We start from the raw sequence: 20,352 nt of genomic DNA, 5'->3' as shown, positions 1-20,352 counted from the left end.
CGATGTGGAGATGATGTTTCCACTTGTGGATCAGACCAGAACTAGGGGCCATCAATATAAGTTGGTCACTAATAAATCCAATCGAGAATTCAGGAGAAACTTCTTTATCAAGAGAGTGGTGAGAATGTGGAACTCACCACCACAGGAAGTGGTTGAGGCGAACGGCAAGGATACATTTAAGGGGAAGCTAGATGAGCACATGAGGAAGGAATAGGCGGATGTGCTGATAGGGAGAGATGAAGTAAGGTGGGAGGAGACTCGTGTGGAACATAAAACCGGTACAAACAGAGTTGGGTTTAATGGCCAGTTTCTGTGCTGCAGACTCGCAGTAACTTGCATTTAAATGGCGCCTTTAGTATCCTCAGGACATTCCAAAGCGCGTCTCAGACAATTAAGTACTTCAGAAGTGTCATCATTGTAAGGTAGAGAAACATGGCAGTCTTTTTGCTCACAGCAAGCTCCCACAAACCGCAATAAAATGAATGGCCAGCTAATCCGTTTTCAGTGATGTTGGTAGGGAGATAAATATTGGCCAATAAATATTGGGGAGAATTCCCCTGTTCTTCTTTGAATAGTGCCATGGGACCTTTTACGTCCACCTGAGAGGGCAGACGGGGCCTGGGTTTAACAACTCGTCCGAAAGACGGCATATCCGACAGTGCATCTGATACGTCATCACTGCACAGTAAATTTAAAACAAATCTTAGAAAAAGTATTATTGCTCAAAGATTGAGGGTAAAGCACAGGGGACAAAGTCAACAGAAGTATTTAAAATGTAGTTGGATGTTAGGCTGAGTGAGTCGGAGCACTGGAGGGGTGAGCTCGATGGGCTAATAGGTCTTTTGACATCATTAAAACATGGGTCCTTACCTGCTGTGGACAACAATAGCTGCCTTGGGCATGCCGGTCGTTCCTGAGGTGTAGATATAAAACAGTCGATCTGCAACAAAAGATACACATTCACATGGGAGCAGAAACCGCCATTTAAAAATCGTAAAATGATACGGCACAGAAGGAGGCCATTTGGCCCAGCGTGCCGGTGCCAGCTCTTTCGTAGAGCTATCCAACTAGTCCCACGCCTCTCCTTTCCCAAAGCCCTGTAATCTTTTTTTCCCTTCGTGTGTTTATCTAATTCACTTTATGAAAGTCACTATAGAATCTGCTTCCACTGCCCTTTCAGGCAGTGCATTCCAGATCGTAACAACTCGCTGTGTAAAAAAAATGTTTCCTCATGTCACCTCTGCTTCTTTTGCCAATTACCTTAAATCAGTGTCCTCTGGTTACTGATCCTACTGCCAACGAAAGCTGTTTCGCTTTATTTACTCTATCAAAACCCTTCATGACTTTGAACACCTCTATCAAATCTCCTCTTCTCTGTTATAAGAGAAAGATTTTCCCAATGCCACTGGAATTGTACAAAGCAGGAGGCAGGAACAGGAGCCTGAGATTCCCACTCTTGCTTTCATTTAAAGTCCTTCTACCCGCTGACTATGAATTAGGGCGATAAACTAAGCCTCCAGGTTTTGTTCTTCAGAACGTATAATCAACATGTCCCCTTTAATTGACGTTACATGTTGCGGGGGGAGGGTCCTGGATAATCAAATTCACAGTACCCAGTTTGAAGGATCTTAGTTATCAACATAGGCTAAAAGAGCTGGGACTCTACACATTAGAGAAGCGTAAACCTACGGGTGATCTGATTGAGGTTTAGAAGATAATGAAGACAATAGATTGTCATAGAGTCATTATGGCACAGAAGGGGGCCATTTGGCCCATCAACTCCATGCCAGCTCTATGTAGAGCAATCCAATCAGCCCCACTCCCCCGCTCTATCCCCAAAGCTTTGCAAGTTTATTTCCCTCCCGTCCAATTTCCTTTTGAAATCATTCATCATCTCCGCTTTCACCACTCTCGCAGGCAGCGACGAGCAAAGGAGATTGAGGGGAGATTTGATGGAGGTGTACAAGATTATGATAGGTTTAGATAAGGGCGACAAAGTAAAGCTGTCAAGTTGACAGTTTTTTTCCCAATTAAATGGGTTAGGGAGGGTCAGAGGTCACAATCTTAAGATGTTTAAGGCCAGATCTAGGTTTGATATCACGGGGTGGGTCGTGCTGACTCCTGCAGTGGACACTGATTCACTGAATTCCTTCAAGCGACAGTTGGACCTGTTTCTGATGGGGCTGAGCATTACTTCTTACAAAAGGTAGGTACAGCATAACATTAATCACAGCCAGAGTGGTCTCTTGGACCCGTTTGCATCGTCTAGGGGATCAGAGTGGAATTTTCTAGCCTTGTCTCCCCAAATTGTCCTGGAGTCTGTTTCCTCATCTCGCCCAAGAGATCACATGGTTTTTGAGAGGGGTAGACACTGTGTATACTGTGATACACAAGGCATCCAAATTGTATGGGACAAGCTGGATGGATCATAGGGTCTTTTCCTGTCTGTCATTGTTGATATGATTTTACCTGTGAATCCTCGGTTTCGGAGTGGGGGAGGAGGGCGCGTTGACACGGCCTCCAGTAAATGGTCAAGGTTTTCTGTGCCTGGGAGCATCTCACTGACATTCCATTCTCCGGAGCAGTACAGGTACATGGATTTCCCCAGCAGTTTCTGGATCTCCTTCAGTGCTGTTCAAAAACAAAAGGGAAGCCAAAGAAACACATTATTAGGTAATAATCTCCTTACACCAGTCCTCTTTCTGATTCCTGACATCTCCACAATTCCCACTCCCAGCTGCAGAAAAGCGTGGGGTCAAGTGCTGGTTTGATGCGTCTCCTGCTGTCTGATGCCACTCTACACAGATTATTACACACACAGAGGGGTATCTATAGTCTATAGTGCGTTCACAACCTCAGAATGTTCCAAAATGCTTTCTAGCTATAATGAAGTACCTTTGAAGTGTAGTCACTGTTTTAATGCAGGAAAGGTAGAAGCCAATTTGCACATAGCAAGATCCACAAACAGCAATGTGATAATGATTAAAGCATCAGTTTTAGTTGATTGAGGGATACATATTAGCCATGACACTGGGGATAACACCTCTGCTCTTCCTTGAAATAGTGTCATGGGATCATTTACCACCTCAAAAGGGCAGACAGGGCCTTCGTTTAATGCCTCATCTGAAAAACAGCACCCCTCAGTACTGCACTGGAGCGCAAAATGGATTATGTACTGTAATCTCTGGAGTTGGACTTGAAGCCACGAACATCTGGCTCAGAGGCGAGAGTGCTCCCCAATGTCACAGGGAACATGTACATGCTCGACAGTGGGAACAGGAAAGCAAAAGGTTAGGATTGTGTCAGGCAGCACAGTGGCGCAGTGGTTAGCACCGCAGCCTCACAGCTCCAGTGACCCGTGTTCAATTCTGGGTACTGCCTGTGTGGAGTTTGCAAGTTCTCCCTGTGTCTGCGTGGGTTTCCTCCGGGTGCTCCGGTTTCCTCCCACAAGCCAAAGACTTGCAGGTTGATAGGTAAATTGGCCATTAGCAATTGCCCCTAGTATAGGTAGGTGGTAGGGAAATATAGGGACAGGTGAGGATGTGGTAGGAATATGGAATTAGTGTAGGATTAGTATAAATGGGTGGTTGATGGTCGGCACAGACTCGGTGGGCCGAAGGGCCTGCTTCAGTGCTGTATCTCTAAACTCAACTAAACTAAACTAAACCATAGTGGAATCTGGTGGCCGAGGAGCCACTTGCAATTGTGATTGATGCGACTCTCCGAGACATTCTGTACTCTCCATGAATGAGGTGCGCATGGACCAAGAAATGTTCCTTTAACAAAACACATCGTCATCTGGAATAGCAACAAAGCAGATGCTGAACTGCTACATCCTTCAACAATAACCACTTGCATTTATATAGTGCCACTGACATAGTAAACCGTCCCAAGGCACTTCACAGGAGGATAGTTAGACAAAGGATTTACACCAAGCCAAAGGAGGAAACATGAGGACTGGTCAAAGAGGTCGTTATATAAGGAGGGCAGGCATGTTACTTGTTCTATTAATTTCTCTCATCTTTAGTTGATTTTCAGGCACCTTTATCTTTGCGATCCCAAGAGAGTGATGTTCAGCTATACACTCATGACCTTGTTGTGTCACAGACTGCCAGTAGGCCTGTGTTCCCAATTCTGGAAGAGGCGATGATTAACTGTTGTTAAAACAAAGGAACAAATTCTCCTGAGATGCTTTGTGTGGGGACTCAGTTAGTGCATACTCCAGCACTGTGAACTGATGCAGCTATCGTTGAGGCCATTGATAATACATAGAGTCATAGAGTTATACAGCACAGAAACAGGCCCTTCGGCCCATCGTGTCCATGCCAGCCATCAAGCACCATCCTAATCCCATCTTAATTTAATTTTATTTTAATTCATTTTCATTTCACATGAAGGCGGTTAGCTGCTAAACAGCTCTAAGGATTGCTCTTATTTTCAATGGGCATCATCAAGTGGGTCCCCCTGCTTTTGTGGGATGTTGGCGTCACTGGCAAGGCCAGCATTTGTTGCCCATCCCTAATTGCTCTTGACAACTGAGTGGCTTGCTAGGTCATTTCTGAGGGCAGTTAAGAGACAACTACATTGCTGTGGGTCTGGAGTCACATGTAGGCCAGACCAGGTAAGGATGGTAGATTTCCTTCCCTAAAGGACTTTAGTGAACCAGAGGGGTTTTTATGAAAATTAATGGTAGTTTCATGGCACCATTACTGAGACGAGCTTTCAATTCCAGATTTTAATGGAACGTAAATTCCACCATCTACCATGGCAGGACTTGAACCCGTGTCCCCAGAGCATTAGCCTGAGCCTCTGGATTACTAGTTCAGTCGCACTACCACTATGCCAACGTTTCCCCAGAGGGGACCTGTGGGACATGCACAACAGGTGACGGAGCCCCGTCAGCCCACAAAGCCAACAAAGGGTACCATGAGACTGAATCCCAATGTCACATGATATAACTGAAACCATGCTGACACAGTAAGAACGTAGCTGACATCAACCGCATGCTTCTCCTGCGGTTAACCAGAGAGATTCCTCTGGGTCTCACCGGCGGTCATTAGGTCCCTTTTGAAAGGTGGCAGTGTAGTTTCAGATTCTCTTGTTTGTAATGAAAGGAATCACAGGTTGTCAGCTTCCTAAGGAAACAGCACCAGCAGGTAAAAGGGGAGAGCGTGGCACAAAATGATCATGAGCCTACATCTGAACAGCACACTTGGGACCAGACAGCAAATATCAAAGTGCCTTAAGAACATAAGAAATAGGAACAGGAGTAGGCCATGTGGCCCCTTGAACTCGCTGCACCAATCAGTAAGATCACAGCCGATCTTCTACTTCAACACCACTTTCCCCCACTTTAGCCCAATATCCTTTGATTCCTTTACTGTCCAAAAAATTAACTTGAGAAATTAATAGAACAAAAAGGAGATCTCACAGAAGTGTTCAAAATTTTGAGAGGTTTCAATTAAGTAAATTGGGTAAATATATTTTCGCTGGTCAGTGGAAGTGTAAAGATCATTAGTAAAAGAACAAAGGGATCATCAGGAGGTGAAAAAGCAAAATTGAGAAGGTTGTAGGAAGAAGGCAGAGTGGGATAGGACTGAGGGGAGAACTCTGTAAGAGTTTGTACAGCGTAATGGGCTAACTCGCTTCCTTCTTTGTTGTGAAATTATTTGATTCTATCCTCTTTAAACCCTCCTTCCCAGGGAGAACCTGGCAGTCCTGAAAAATCTCTGTTATTTCTTTCACACAATGAACTAGCAGATTAGCACAGAAATTGAGTCAGACATAAAGAGGCAAAGATGCAACACACAGAAGAGAGGTTGAGGTAACCTGTAATTTGACTTCTCGCTTGTAATTAATAACCCTTTCGGCAGATTACACGCCCGTGCAGATAGTTTGCAAAAAGATAACTTTATAATTAGGTTTTATTGGTGGGGCCCACCCAATACCAAGCTCTCAATTAAACGCTGGAATTTCAAAACATGGCAAACGCTCATAGGCAGGGAATGGCTCAACAGTTTCTGTGTTGGGTGGTATCAAGAAGGAATCAACACCACAAGTGCCCCCTTCTCAAGTGCCCTGTGCCCACTCCAATCAGTTTGCAGCATTCTCACCTCTGTGTTATATGTTTGATAGCCAGGTGGTGAAGGATAGAACTGGAGCCTACTCTTCACACACTTATAAGCTTTTATTTAGAGATACACATTACAAATATGCACCTCCAAACCCAGGTTTCAGTCTGCTCCTATATATGGGAGCACGAGTGAATCCCCAGTTAATGCCTACCACTTGAATACAATTAAACACTCTATTAATATACAATTAACACTCTGAGTCAGATACGATGAGTTTGACCCCTGCAGCAGGAGACTTCGATGTTTGCTGGTGGTGTAAAATGCATGATAATCAGATTGGCTGCCCGTTGTTAACCTCACCTGACCTTCCATTCAATTGGAGTCAATGGAAAGGTATGACAGGGCGGGCCATTTAATGAGCATTTCAGATTTGTTTAATAAAATGAAGTTAAATTTCCCATCTACTATAATGGGATTTGAACTCTAGTGTGCTAGATTACTCATCCAGTAACATAACCACAGTGCTACCACTCCAGATGGGCATTCTGGGTTTACAAACTGCAGGTAGTTGAAATGATGACTCATCATCTGAGCAAAAGGAACAGAATGCATTGCAGTGCTGCCTAGTGGCAGGAGGCCTGCAATATCCCGGGATAGGCAATTATTCCCATAGACATTCCCATTATAAACATCTCTATACAGATTCAAATATTTTACATCGGTGCTTTCCATTATAAATGCTGGCTCCAAAGTTTTGTTGAAAAATTGTTTCACTTGTGGACCTCCCATGGTGTTGCTCCTGGTGAATCAGAGGATTTTCTGTTTTATAACAGTGGGCCATAGGCAGGAATTTGGGTTTTGCGTCGGGAACAGTCACCCGGCAGTGATTTTCCCGAATTGGCCAATTAGTGACCAGAGGGCGGGCACGTCGTCCAAACAAGGGCGATGGGTAGGCTCTCAAAGCTGGAGGGCCAACAGGAGCAGCAGCCTGCAGTTCAGGTAAGGAGAGAGGGTGCCTCAATCTTGAGGCTCCATCTCTACAACATATAAAAGCATTACATTTTTTCAAAATGGCCTCAGCAACCAGGCCACCATTTTGGGAACTTCTCAACGGGGCAGCCTGTGGCTGCTGCTGTGGCCAGGCAGGCGGAGAGAGTCTCAAAGCTTGCCTGGAACACTGCCCTCCACCCACCCCAGGTCTGTCACCAGGAGGCCAACTACAGGCAGACGGCCTGGTCCTCAATGGGTCAGGGGGCCTGCAGGCCAACTGGAAAATTCTCTGACTATTGGCCTTAACAGGCCATTAAGCCAACTTCTGACCCCCAACCCGCCTCCAGGAAAATGGCAAATAATATATCAGGGCCACTGACTTACAGAAGGAGTCAAATTCCATTTTTGTTAAACGGTACTCTGCAATCTTTACTGGTGCTATGGGAATCAAATTCCATGACTCTGTCCATTACTTTGTGAAAACACTGAATGAGTATATACTTTCCTTTACCAAAAGTACTCAACTGGCTGTAAAGCACTTTGGAACATCCTGAGGTTCTGTGCGTGCAAGTTCTTTCTTTCATTTAATTTGTACATTCTCCCGACACTGAAGCTGAGAATATGGAGCAATGTGGCATGCACAGTGTACTAGCAGTAGTTGGGGTTCCGCAATGGGGTTTGGCTGCACTGGGGGATGATCCAAGGCTTTGGCAGAACTTGGGTGGGAGTCCTTGAGTTTTTGCAGCACTGTATCAGGGCTGCTAGAGTTTGGCACGGGGTGGGGGGGAGGGGGATCCTGCCCCTCTGTCTCCCTCCCTGTTGAATTATGCATTGGGAAGTTTATTTCTAATTCAGGCATCAAAGGCAGCTGTGTAATCTGTACACTGACATTTTCCCGCTCTCACATACGCAAGCAGATACAACTTCTCCGTTTATAAAGGATCAGTGTGTTATATAATGAATGTGTCATATATAACCCTTTGATGTTTTGAAATTTTTTTTTAAAACAAAACTTTCCACATCAGAAATTTCAATTACTGCCAAGAAAATGACATTTTGATTGATTCAATTCAAAGAGAACAAAAGGTGAAATGTTAACGTTGATACTGGCCGTTCCCATCACAAATTGTTCACACAGAACGAAAATGCATTGCCTTTCACAACCTCAGGACATCCCAAAACACTGTACAGCCAATGGAGTACTTTGGAAGTGTAGTCACCGTGGTAATGCATGAAACACAACAGCCAATTTGTGCACAACAAGCTCCCGCTAACAGCAACATGATAATGACCAGGGAGATCTTTCCACTGCCCGTCTTCCAATAGTCTTGTAGTATCTTTTCTGTCAACTTAAGAGTGCCGATAGGGCCCACAGTTTAACATTTCATCTGAAAGACAGCACATCCGACAGTGCAGCACTCCCTCGGTACTACACTGGAGTGCCAGCCTAGATTTTTGTGCTCAATTATCTAGAGTGGGACTTGAACCTATAACCTCCTGACTCAGAGAAAGAAGTGCTACCAATTGGGTCACAGCTGACACTCAACATTTTCCATTTTGTGGCATGTTGACAAACAGGTTTTTAATTTTAAGGCATGATACAGTTGATGTGTAAAGTACACATCCTACTCAGTAAATCAATATGTGGGTCGCAGGTTCCTGTGAAAATCCGATGCAAACATTCCAATCACTATTAGCAATCATTTCCCTGATCTGCAAGTTGCCACCCGCAGCTTTTCTTCTTCTTTGGCCTCCTTGTCTCGAGAGACAATGGGTAAGTGCCTGGAGGTGGTCAGTGGTTTGTGGAGCAGCGCCTGGAGTGGCTATAAAGGCCAATTCTAGAGTGACGGACTCTTCCACAGGTGCTGCAGATAAAATTGGCTGTCGGGGCTGTTACACAGTTGGCGCTCTCCTTGCGCCTCTGTCTTTTTTCCTGCCAACTGCTAAGTCACTTCGACTCGCCACACTTTAGCCCCGGCTTTATGGCTGCCCGCCAGCTCTGACGATCACCGGCAAATGACTCCCACGACTTGTGGTCAATGTCATGGGACTTCATATCGCGTTTGCAGACATCTTTAAAGCGGAGACATGGACGGCCCGTGGGTCTGGTACCAGTGACGGGCTCACTGTACAATGCATCCTTGGGGATTCTGACATCTTCCATGCGGCTCACATGGCCAAGCCATCTCAAGCGCCGCTAGCTCAGTAGGGTGTATATGATGGGGATGTTGGCTGCCTCGAGGACTTCTGCGTTGGAGATACGATCCTGTCACCTGATGCCAAGGATTCTCTGGAGGCAACGAAGATGGAATGCGTTGAGACGTCGCTCTTGGCTGACATACGTTGTCCAGGCCTCGCTGCCATAGAGCAAGGTACTGAGGACACAGGCTTGAAACACTCGGACTTTTGTGTTCCGTGTCAGTGCGCCATTTTCCCACATCCTCTTGGTCAGTCTGGACACAGCAGCGGACGCCTTTCCCACGTGCTTGTTGATTTCTGCATCGAGAGACAGGTTACTGGTGATAGTTGAGCCTAGGTAGGTGAACTCTTGAACCACTTCCAGAGCGTGGTCGCCGATATTGATGGATGGAGCATTTCTGACATCCTGTCCCACGATGTTCATTTTCTTGAGGCTGATGCTTAGGCCAAATTCGTTGCAGGCAGCCGCAATCCTGTCAATGAGTCTCTGCAGACACTCTTCTATGTGGGATATTAATGCAGCATCGTCAGTAAAGAGGCGTTCCCTGATGAGGACTTTCCGTACTCTGGTCTTCGCTCTCAGATGGGCAAGGTTGAACAACCTGCCATCTGATCTTGTGTGGAGGAAAATTCCTTCTTCTGAAGACTTGAACGCATGTGAGAGCAGCAGTGAGAAGAAGATCCCAAACAGTGTAGGTGTGAGAACACAGCCCTGTTTCACGCCACTCAGGATAGGAAAGTGGTCTGATGAGGCTGAATTGTGCCTTTCATATTGTCATGGAATGAGGTGATGATACTTAGTAGCTTTGGTGGACATCCGATCTTTGCTAGTAGTCTGAAGAGACCACGTCTGCTGACGAGGTCAAAGGCTTTGGTGAGATCAATGAAAGCAACGTAGAGGGGCATCTGTTGTTCGCGGCATTTCTCCTGTAGCTGGCGAAGGGAGAACAGCATGTCAACGGTCGATCTCTCTGCACGAAAGCCACACTGTGCCTCAGGGTAGACACGCTCAGCCAGCTTCTGAAGTCTGTTTAAAATGACTAGAGCAAAGACTTTCCCCACTATGCTGAGCAGGGAGATTCCACAGTAGTTGTTGCAGTCACCGCGGTCACCCTTGTTTTTCTAGAGGGTGATGATATTGGCATCGCGCATGTCCTGTGGTACTGCTCCCTCGTCCCAGCACAGGCAAAGCAGTTCGTAGAGTGCTGAGAGTAATGCGATCCAAGACTCAAAATTGTTTGGCTCCTAACAGCATGTTTTGTGTGGGCTGGGAGGGCACTCTGCCAACTTTACGTCCATTTCCTTAAGTTCCTGAGACCTTATCTAAATGTAAACTTTAAAATAAAAACACAATAGAGGCCTTTATGATGCCCCTACCCTTGCTTATTTCCAGCTCAGGAAGAACTCTAACTCTTGCTCCATACCTGCCCTTTTGGCTTTATTTTGTTTTCAACTTCTCTTTCTTCTTATTTCCTGAAACATACTGCTGCTTCTACTCCAGACTGGTACCGTTTCACTGCTCCAGTTACACAGGTGTTATCTCAATCTAAAAGTCACTCCTCCCCTCCCACAGCCCCAATATCACTTCCCCCCCAAAACCCCACCTAACCCCATCGCGTACCACTCCCCCATTTCCCAACATCACTTCCACTTTGCATTCCTCCCCCTACATGCCCTTCGAGCCTCCTGTCCTCCAGGCTCCACTCTAATCTCTGCTCCAATCGTTAGTCTCGTTCAAGCTGAATGGCCTCCCTGTGCCATGATGATTCTATGATTCTATTTAAAAACATGTTCCCCGCTCCCATTCGTCTCCCAGTCCCTCTGCCTAGTTCTTTACAGCCAGTCACACTACACAGCTTCACTCACAGAATCATGCATCCTGCAATCAACAGTATGATGCCTTTGTCCTCACAAAACAGTATATCATCTGAATTAGTGTAAGTGCTACCACAGACAATCTGCTGAAGACAGAGATATTAATCTCTTGGAAACCAATTCAAGTGGAGCGGATGAAACTCCAATTGCTTTGCTGGCTGCAAGGAATCTACTTGAAGTGACCTCTGTGACAATCTCAGCCCGATTCCTACACGGATTGTTTCAACATGACAGTACTAGCCATAATAAATTGGAACTAAATTCGCAATCCCACCCGGAGAGGTTTGAGGAGAACTGCTGTGGAAAACGAACAATGTCGCATTCATGCAGTAGATAAACACATGGTGCGTTATTTATATAGTGTGTGGGTGTATTTTGTATATACCTGTGAATGCATATTATTAATATATTTCAATGTATACATGTTATTTATATATATGCATTCTTTTGTATGTGTCTGTGTGTATTGTGTATGTGTTTGTGTCTCTCTCAAATGTGATACCTGTCACTGTCGAACAATCTGCTGTTACTCATTGCTGTCACTCCAGTGGTGCAGTGGTTAGCACTGCAACCTCACAGCTCCAGCGACCCGGGTTCAATTTTGGGTACTGCCTGTGTGAAGTTTGCAAGTTCTCCCTGTGTCTGCGTGGGTTTTCTCCGGGTGCTCCGGTTTCCTCCCACAAGCCAAAAGACTTGCAGGTTGGTAGGTAAATTGGCCATTATAAATTGCCCCTAGTATAGGTAGGTGGTAGGGAAATATAGGGACAGGTGGGGATGTGGTAGGAATATGGGATTAGTGTAGGATTAGTATAAATGCGTGGTTGATGGTCGGCACAGACTCGGTGGGCCGAAGGGCCTGTTTCAGTGCTGTATCTCTAAACTAAACTGTCCTCCAGGCTCCACTCTAATCTCTGCTCCAATCGTTAGTCTCGTTCAAGCTGAATGGCCTCCCTGTGCCATGATGATTCTATGACTCTATTTAAAAACATGTTCTCCGCTCCCATTCGTCTCCCAGTCCCTCTGCCTATTTCTTTACAGCCAGTCACACTACACAGCTTCACTCACAGAATCATGCATCCTGCAATCGACAGTATGATGCCTTTGTCCTCACAAAACAGTAGATCATCTGAATTAGTGTAAGTGCCTCTCACATAAATAACTGATGCTTGGGTGAGCTACTCGAGAGTGACCAACACCCAGTGTGAAGAAATGGACAAGAGTCAGCATCCTCAGGAAAGGAGGGTATTAAACTACAGGCCAAAAAATAGTACCATGGGAGACACATCAGCGGAAAGCACCTTTACTCCCTTTGTGTATCCAATCTTCAACTCAGCTTCCAACCCTGCGGGAATTGTGCTCCCACATCACGGACACTACAATCCTTCACTTCTCAGTCTCTTAGCTTTCTCCTTCCTGCATGTCTAGGAAGCTTAATGTTATTTGAACAGTGATGAGTTTTCCCAGTTTCCTGGTCAGCAATATCTCTTCAACCACTGAAAGCAAACTGGTCAGTGCTACGTGTTAGATCTTCTGTATATAAGATAGCTTGCTGACGTAACAATGACAACATGTCAGAGTAATTCACTGTCAGAAACGCATTGACACGTTTCCAATATAAATCTCAGCCTTCCTTTATTTAGTCCATTTCCCTTTTTAGAAAAGGTGCCTGCACTCCAATCTAACTCGCATTGTATTTCTTTGTTCATTCTGGGTGTAGCTCATTCAGCAAGATATCCATTCACCCTAATATTAACTGGGATAGTTTTAGTGTGAAAGGAATTGAGGGAGCAGCATTCTTGAGCTGCATTCAGGAGAACTTTTTTGCCCAGTACGTAGCAAGTCCAACAAGAGAGGGCGCAATTTTAGACATAGTTTTAGGAAATGAAGATGGGCTGGTGCAAGGAGTGGCAGTGGGAGAGCATTTTGGTGGTAGTGATCGTAATTCAGTCAGTTTTAACATAATTATGGAAAAGGACAGAGACAGAACAGGCATTCTCAATTGGGGCAAGGCCAGTTTTACTAGTCGGTTATTCTCTGTGACCTTGTCCTATCTACACCTTCTCCTTTGTTATCTCTTGCCCCATCCCCGCTTTACTTGCTTAAAACCTTTCACATTTCTAATATTTGCCAGTTCTGAAGAAGGGTCACTGACCTGAAATGTTAACTCTGCTTCTCTCTCTACAGATGCTGTCAGACCTGCTGAGTGGTTCCAGCATTTCTTGTTTTTATTGCCAATTTTACTAAACTGGGGAGTGCTTTAGCAAAAGTGGACTGGAAACAGCTACTTGCAGGTAAATCAGTGTCAGAGCAGTGGGAGGCATTCAAGGAGGAGATTCAAGGGGTTCAGAGTAAACATGTTTCCACAAAGAAAAAAGGGTCAGACGGCCAAATCTAGAGCCCCATGGATGTCAAGGACCTTACATGGTAAGATAAGGCAGAATAGAAAAGCTTAAATCCGACACCGAGAACACAATACTACAGAAAGCCAAGAGGAGTATAGAAAGTGGAGGGGTGAAATCAAAAAGGAAATTAGGAAAAGAGAGAGCCTGAAAGAATATTGGCAAGCAAAATCAAGGTGAACCAAAGATGTTTTATCAATACATTAAGAGTAAGAGGATAACTAAGGAGAGAGTAGGGCCCATAAAAGACCAAAAAGGTTACCTATGTGTAGGGGCAGAAGATGTTGCTATGGTTCTTAATGAATACTTTGCATCTGTCTTCACAAAAGAGGAGGACAATTGCAGTTAAAGAAGAGGAGTATGAAGTATTGGAAGTGATAAACATAGGGAGAGAGGACGTATTAATGGGATTAGCATCCTTGAAAATTCACCAGGGCCAGATGAAATGTACCCTAGGCTGTTAAAAGAAGCAAGAAAGGAAGTAGCAGAAAGTCTGACCATCATTTACCAGTCTTCACTGGATACAAGTGTGGTGCCGGAGGATTGAAGAATTGCTAACTTTGTAACTCTGTTTAAAAAGGGAGTAAAGTATAGACTGAATAATTACAGGCCAGTCAGTCGAACCTTAGTAGTGGGAAAATTATTGGAATCTATTCTGAGAGACAGGATAAACTGTCACTTAGAAAGGCACAGGTTAATCAAGGATAGTCAGCATGGATTTGTTAAGGGAAGATCTTGTTTGATCAACTTGATTGAATTTTTTGAGGTAACAAGGAAGATACATGAGGGTAGTGCAGTTGATGTGGTCCACGCGGATTTTAGCAAAGCTTTTGTCAAGGTCCCACATAGCAGACTGGTTAAAAAAATAAGATCCTATGGGATCCAGAGAAATGCAGCAAGGTGGATACAAAATTGGCTCAGTGGCAGGAAATAAAGGATAATTGTTGACTGGTGTTTTAGTGACTGGAGGGCTGTTTCCAGTGGCATTCCGCAGGGCTCAGTACTGGGTCCCCTGCTTTTTGTGGTATATATTAATGATTTGGACATAAATGTAGGAGGGCATGATCAAGAAGTTTGCAGAGGACACAAAGATTGGCCGTGTGGTAGATAGTGAGGAGGATAGCTGTAGGCTGCAGGAAGATATTGATGGTGTGGTCAGATGGGCAGAAAAGTGGCAAATGGAATTCAACCTGGAGAAGTGTGAGGTGATGCATTTGGGGAGGTCAAACAAGACAAAGGAATACACGATTAATAGGAAAATACTGAGAAGCATAGTGGAAATGAGGGACCTTGGAGTGAATGTCCACAGATCCCTGAAGGTGGTAGGACAGGTCAATAAGGTGGTTAAGAAGGCATATGGAATCCTTTCCTTTATTAGCCGAGGTATACAATATAAGAACAGGGAAGTTATGCTGGAACTATATAACTCATTGGTTAGAGCACAAATTGAGTACTGTGTGTAGTTCTGGTCACTTCATTGCAGAAAGGATGTTATTGCACTAGAGAGAGTACAGGGGAGATTTACGAGGATGTTGCCAGGATTGGTAAAATGCAGCTATGAGGAAAGATTGGAAAGGCTGGGGTTGTCCTCCTTGGAACAGAGAAGGTTGAGGGGAGATCTGATTGAAATGTACAAAGTTTTGAGGGGCCTGGATAGAGTGGAGGTGAAGGGCCTATTCACCTTAGCAGAAAGGTCAGTGACTAGGGGGCACAGACTTAAAGTGATTGGTAGAAAAATTAGAGGGGAGATGAGGAAATCTTTTTCACCCAGAGGGTGCTGGGGTCTGGAACTCACTGCCTGAAAGGGTAGTTGAGGCAGAAACCCTCAACTCATTCAAAAGGAGTCTGGATATGCAGGGCTACAGACCAAATGCTGGAAGGTGGGATTAGAATAGATGGATTGTTTTTCAGCCGGCACAGACAGGATGGGGCGTGGCTTCTTTCTGTGCCTTAATCTTTCTATGATTCTACTGTGTAAGATGTCAAACCAGCAGTTAAACAGGTCAGAATACATATCCTTCTAGTGAATTAAAAGCTTTGGATGACAGGGGCTGTTTCCAGATCAGGCTCACTCCTCCTTCAGTTCCTTCCCCGTGGAATTCTTCCCAAATCTCCTTCTCTCCCATTGGCCACCACTCACAATCCTCACCTCTGTTCCCCCAGATGCCCGCAATGCGTCCGTGGTAAAAATATTTGCGGTCCGTGACAGATAATTTTAGTGATTAGTAATTTCCCATTGACTTCTTCTTCCCGACCAGACTGGCTTTTACAAAACTCGCTCTGTCAGTTTCACAGATGAATTGGAATTTCTAAGCTCAGATCTTTATCGATTGGTCATTAACACCCCTTTTCATTTTCGCAGATGACAGGTGCTGAGAGCAGGAACAACGGTTTCTGAACTTTGGACAGTTTCGGGGTTTTCCGGTGGGCTTAAAAAAAAATTGGAGGCCTGATGGAAAATCCCTAATCTGTCCGAAGTTCGGAAACCACTGTTCCCGCACCCAGCACGTGTCAGGACAGTTTTAGGGTTTTCCAGTGGGTTCCGATTTTGGAATACAACAAGTCTGTCCGAATTTCAGTAATCGCTGTTCCTGTTCTCAGCAACGGTCGGGGTGTGGGGCAGAGAAAGACATGAGACAGAAAGAGAGAGGGCAAAGAGAGGGGGCAGAGAGGGGGGGGGCAGAGAGAGAGAGAGGGACAGAGAGGGAGCAGAGAGAGAGAGAGGGCAGAGAGAGAGAGAGAGGGCAAAGAGAGAGAGGGGGACAAAGGGAGTGAAGGCGATGGAGAGAGGGGGCAGAGAGAGTTGGAGGAGAGAGGGGGTCAGAGAGAGGGGAGAGCAGAGAGAGAAGGGGGGCAGAGACAGGGGGACAGACGGGGGCAGAGAAAGGGAGGGCAGGGAGAGGGGGGGCCAGACAGGGGATGGAGGCAGAGAGAGGGGGGAAGAGAAAGACAGGTAGAGAGAGGGGGCAGAAGAGAGCGGAAAGAGAGAGAGAGAGAGAGAAGGGGGACAGAGAGAGAAAGGGGGACAGAGAAAGAGGGGGCAACACGGGGGGGGGGGGGGGTGACACAGAGCAGGCAGGTGACTATACAGGGGTGACGACACATGGGGGGGGTTTGACAACACAGAGAAGGGGTGAACAACAGAGAGGGGGAAGGACAGAGAGAAGGGGGAAGCAGAGAGGGAGGGGGAGAGAGACACAGGGAGAGAGAGAGACAGAGAGAGAAGGGAGAGTGAGTGATCAAGATTACTCCCAACAGATGGACAACTATCCGAATACTCTGCATCAATATAAGTAAGCAAAAAAAAATGCCAGGCATCTCACTAAAACACAAGTTAAAAGGTTTGTGTTATGTAAACTCATTTTAAAATGGCAAAAGTCACTTAGGGAATGTCTCAATTTCTATGCTCTGGCACAAATTACTTTCACTTGGGACAAAAGCTCAGTCACATATTGAACGATGCTGGACCTTTACTTCTATATAAATTTCGCATTTCTGCTGCTATCCATTTGGAATCACATTGTTCCAGAACTTGTACTGAAGGGAAAACAGGCAAGAAAATCCAAGGAATCTCCAGTCAGCACTGTAAATTCTTCATGAATACAAGAGTACAGTGTAATGGGGCTGAGTGATATTGGCAATAAAAGGTGCTGCTGACTCATATACAATAGTTAGTAAGTACAATGTAACGGATAGCTTTAATAAACTTTAATCTATGATGAACTGTCTACGATTCCTTAACACAATCCATGCTGCATAAGTGAATTTAAGAGAATTGTTTTATTGGAGGAACTGAAGGACGCTCTTTATTTGTAACTGTGTTTATCTAATTTTGTCACTAGCTTTGGTGAGTAAATGACATTTCGTCCATCAGAGATTGTTGTTTCTCTGTTTTAGAATCCAGGACCTATTTTAACAGCCTGTCAAGATGAATAAACTAGTCTTGCCTACCTACCTTAATTTCCCTGTCCCTACTCTGCTTTTCTATTTTACATAACTCTTCTGAAGTACTATCTGCTCCAACCCTGTAAAGTTCTCCTGATATGGAGATCACTACCCTTTTGTTGGCTGCCCTGTTTTCAGACACATATTACAAGCAGGTACAGAAGATGCACAAACATTGACCATCACAGGTTAAATTCTCCTGTGACAGCAGTGTGAGAAATGGTCCGTCTTCCTATTGCTGATTTTCTACTGCCTCTCTTCAATAACCACAATAACAATCCTCTTCTTGTGTTTTATGGTTAATTGGATGAGTCTGCACTCCTGACACAGTGTGAATCCGCAGAGGTTTTAAAAGTCGTCCTCCCTGTGCGGGTAAAGCCATCCCCCACCCCCCACCGCTGCTGGTAGGTATGGTGAAAACGTGGCTAGGTGCTGTCCATCTATCAAAAGGTAGTAGGACTTAATGCACAGGATGGGTTTCTTGATCCTAATAGTGGGAGCTGTAGTTCCCTTTAAATAGGATCTGCCCCCAAATAGTGCAACATGACGGCATGTCCAAGAATCCAAAGCTAATGGCTTTTACTCAATAGCATTTGAAAAGATTTGAAAAAAGTCAGAGCATTTTGCGCTGCCAACATACCACGCATCTCAAATGTTCCACACTCTTTGCAAATTGAACGGTGAGATGGTGACGCTGGCAGAAGTACTGGGCTTGACTTTCAATTCAGTTCGGGAACCCGATGCCCAGATAATTTTCCAGTCCCGAACCCATGCCGCAGCTGCGTGCTCATGTGACGCTATCTTTAAATGTAACTGCCCTAATAGGGCCAGAGGCGAGCTCGGAGGATAAAAGAGACTTTTCTTCTCAAAAAACCTAGGTCAAACTTTTGCAGTCTGCTTTCTTTTTCAGAAATCTCCAGTGTCTGCCCTTCATACTTGTCTTGATCTAAAACCTTGCGACAGGAACATGAGCAATTAGGGATGGGCAATAAATGCTGGCCCAGGCACTGACACCCACATCCCATAAACGAACAAAAAAAGAATGATTGCCCCACTCTCTCATGGTGACGGTCATGGGTTCTCTGCTCTGTGTTCGCTAGCCCACCATTACTTCCTTGTTATGACGAATGGAGGGGGTGGGGTGCAGCGAGATGTGTGTGGAGGGAACCGCGGGCTAGCTAGCATGAGTGGTAAAACTCTGGCCTCATGTCGTAAGCTCACGGGTAAAAAAGCCGTCAAATTAGGAAAGGGACTGGGACTGAGCCCGACAAGAGTGAACACCTTCAGAAGAAGAGAACAGAAAAGTGAAAGAGAAAAAATCAAAAGCCTCTCCTTTTTATTGAAAATGCGCCAGCTGGTTTAATGATTAAACAGGCCGTGGCCCAATGCTTTGTAAATCTGCCTGTGATTGCTGTCTATAAATACAGTGCTAGCTCAGTGTAAGATCCTGCCAGGTACTGTTTATAGTGATTAGATAACGTCCCTTTACATCTGATGAAGTCACTGTGCAAGGCTGGCAGAGTCCAGCCACTCCACTGGAGTTGCAATCTGTTGTACCATAGAGGGCTCTGACGCAAGCCTGACACTGCCCCCACCACCACACCCCCCCCCCCACCACCCCCAGCCTCGACACTTCCAATCGTTCACCCATTCTGCTGTACTGAGATGCCAAGCACAAGCTCAAATGGGACAGGTTCACTTGCCTCCTGGCTGCTGGCTCAGTGCGTCAAGGGCAATGCCCTAGATCCAGCTTGTTCATGACCCAACTGGAATGAACCATTAAAGGAGGCTCGAAGAGTAGGATGGGGGGAATGGGGTCAGTGGGTGGAGGGGGGAATGGGGCGGAGAAAAAAGAAATCAAGAGTTGCCTGACAGGAGAAGATTAGGGCTGAGGAGGGGGTGGTGGGATCCAGGGTTGAGTTCTTGTTGTTTGCTTTCCTGCTGTTGAAAACCCACTGAAAACCAACATGTGGCACTGGCACATCACAGGGCACATGGAACACCGTCTCCACTTTTTGCCTGAGGTTTTGCGGGACAAAGTCTTATGTGAGGACTCTGCTCATTGCACAGCTTCTCTATTCCTAAGGATATATTTGTGCTGGCACTCGCCAGCTTTAACTTCCATCCATTAGCCAGCGGAGAATTGGGTTGCGTTTCTCCACGATGGCAGGTCAAGCATGTGGGGGGATGGGCAGAAAATAAGAAAGAGAATGTCGCAAAAGAGAGATTCATCATCGTCCAATGGTACTTGAGATAGTGCTAAGCTCCGTTTCCACTGCCAACAGACAGGACCTTGCTCAGACGTTACTTGTGTTAAGCACACAGACAGTAAAGAAAGACTTACATTTATATAGTGCCTTTCACAAACTCAGAACATCCCAAAGTGTTTAAAAGTTCTTCTGAAGTGTAGTGACCATAGTAATACAGGAAACCGGCAGCCAATTTGCACACAGCAAGCTCCCACGGCAGCAATGTGATAATGACCACATAATCTGTTTTTGCTGGGATTGATTGAGGAATAAATATTGGCCAATACATTGGGGAGAACTCCCCTCCTCTCCTTTAAATAGTACAATAGGATCTTTTACGTCCAATATTGTATCATCCGAAAGATGACACCTCCAACAGCGCAGCACTCCCTCAGTACTAAGCTTCAGCCTAGATTTGGTACTCCAGTCTCTGGAGTGGGATTTGAACCCTCAGCCTTGTGACTTAGGGGTATAATCCCTATAACCTGCTACTGTTCCTTTTTTTTCCATCATGAAATGATGACAGGCTGTAGTAAACCCAGCTGGGATTCAAACAACAACAACCTGCACTTATATAGTACCTTTAACACAGCAAAACATGCTGTCAAACAAAATCTGACA

General features: G+C 45.3%; 1 protein-coding gene across 2 annotated transcripts in view; it reads right to left on the bottom strand.

The window, feature by feature from the left end:
- The window catches only part of slc27a4 (solute carrier family 27 member 4), a 56,592-nt gene that overhangs the window by 23,510 nt on the left and 12,730 nt on the right, over positions 1–20,352 (bottom strand). For both annotated transcript variants that reach the window (XM_068012246.1, XM_068012247.1), the window contains exons 3-4: positions 2,470–2,631; positions 871–940 (exon numbers count right to left, since the gene is read on the bottom strand). In XM_068012246.1, coding sequence (XP_067868347.1) covers positions 871–940; positions 2,470–2,631 — 232 coding nt within the window. The remainder of the gene's footprint in view (positions 1–870; positions 941–2,469; positions 2,632–20,352) is intronic.

Source organism: Heterodontus francisci, chromosome 32 (genome assembly GCF_036365525.1).
Source record: "Heterodontus francisci isolate sHetFra1 chromosome 32, sHetFra1.hap1, whole genome shotgun sequence".
In the NCBI taxonomy this organism is placed as follows: domain Eukaryota; kingdom Metazoa; phylum Chordata; class Chondrichthyes; order Heterodontiformes; family Heterodontidae; genus Heterodontus; species Heterodontus francisci.
The sequence above is the reverse complement of the archived record's forward strand: the minus strand, read 5'-3'. Positions and strand labels throughout refer to the sequence as shown.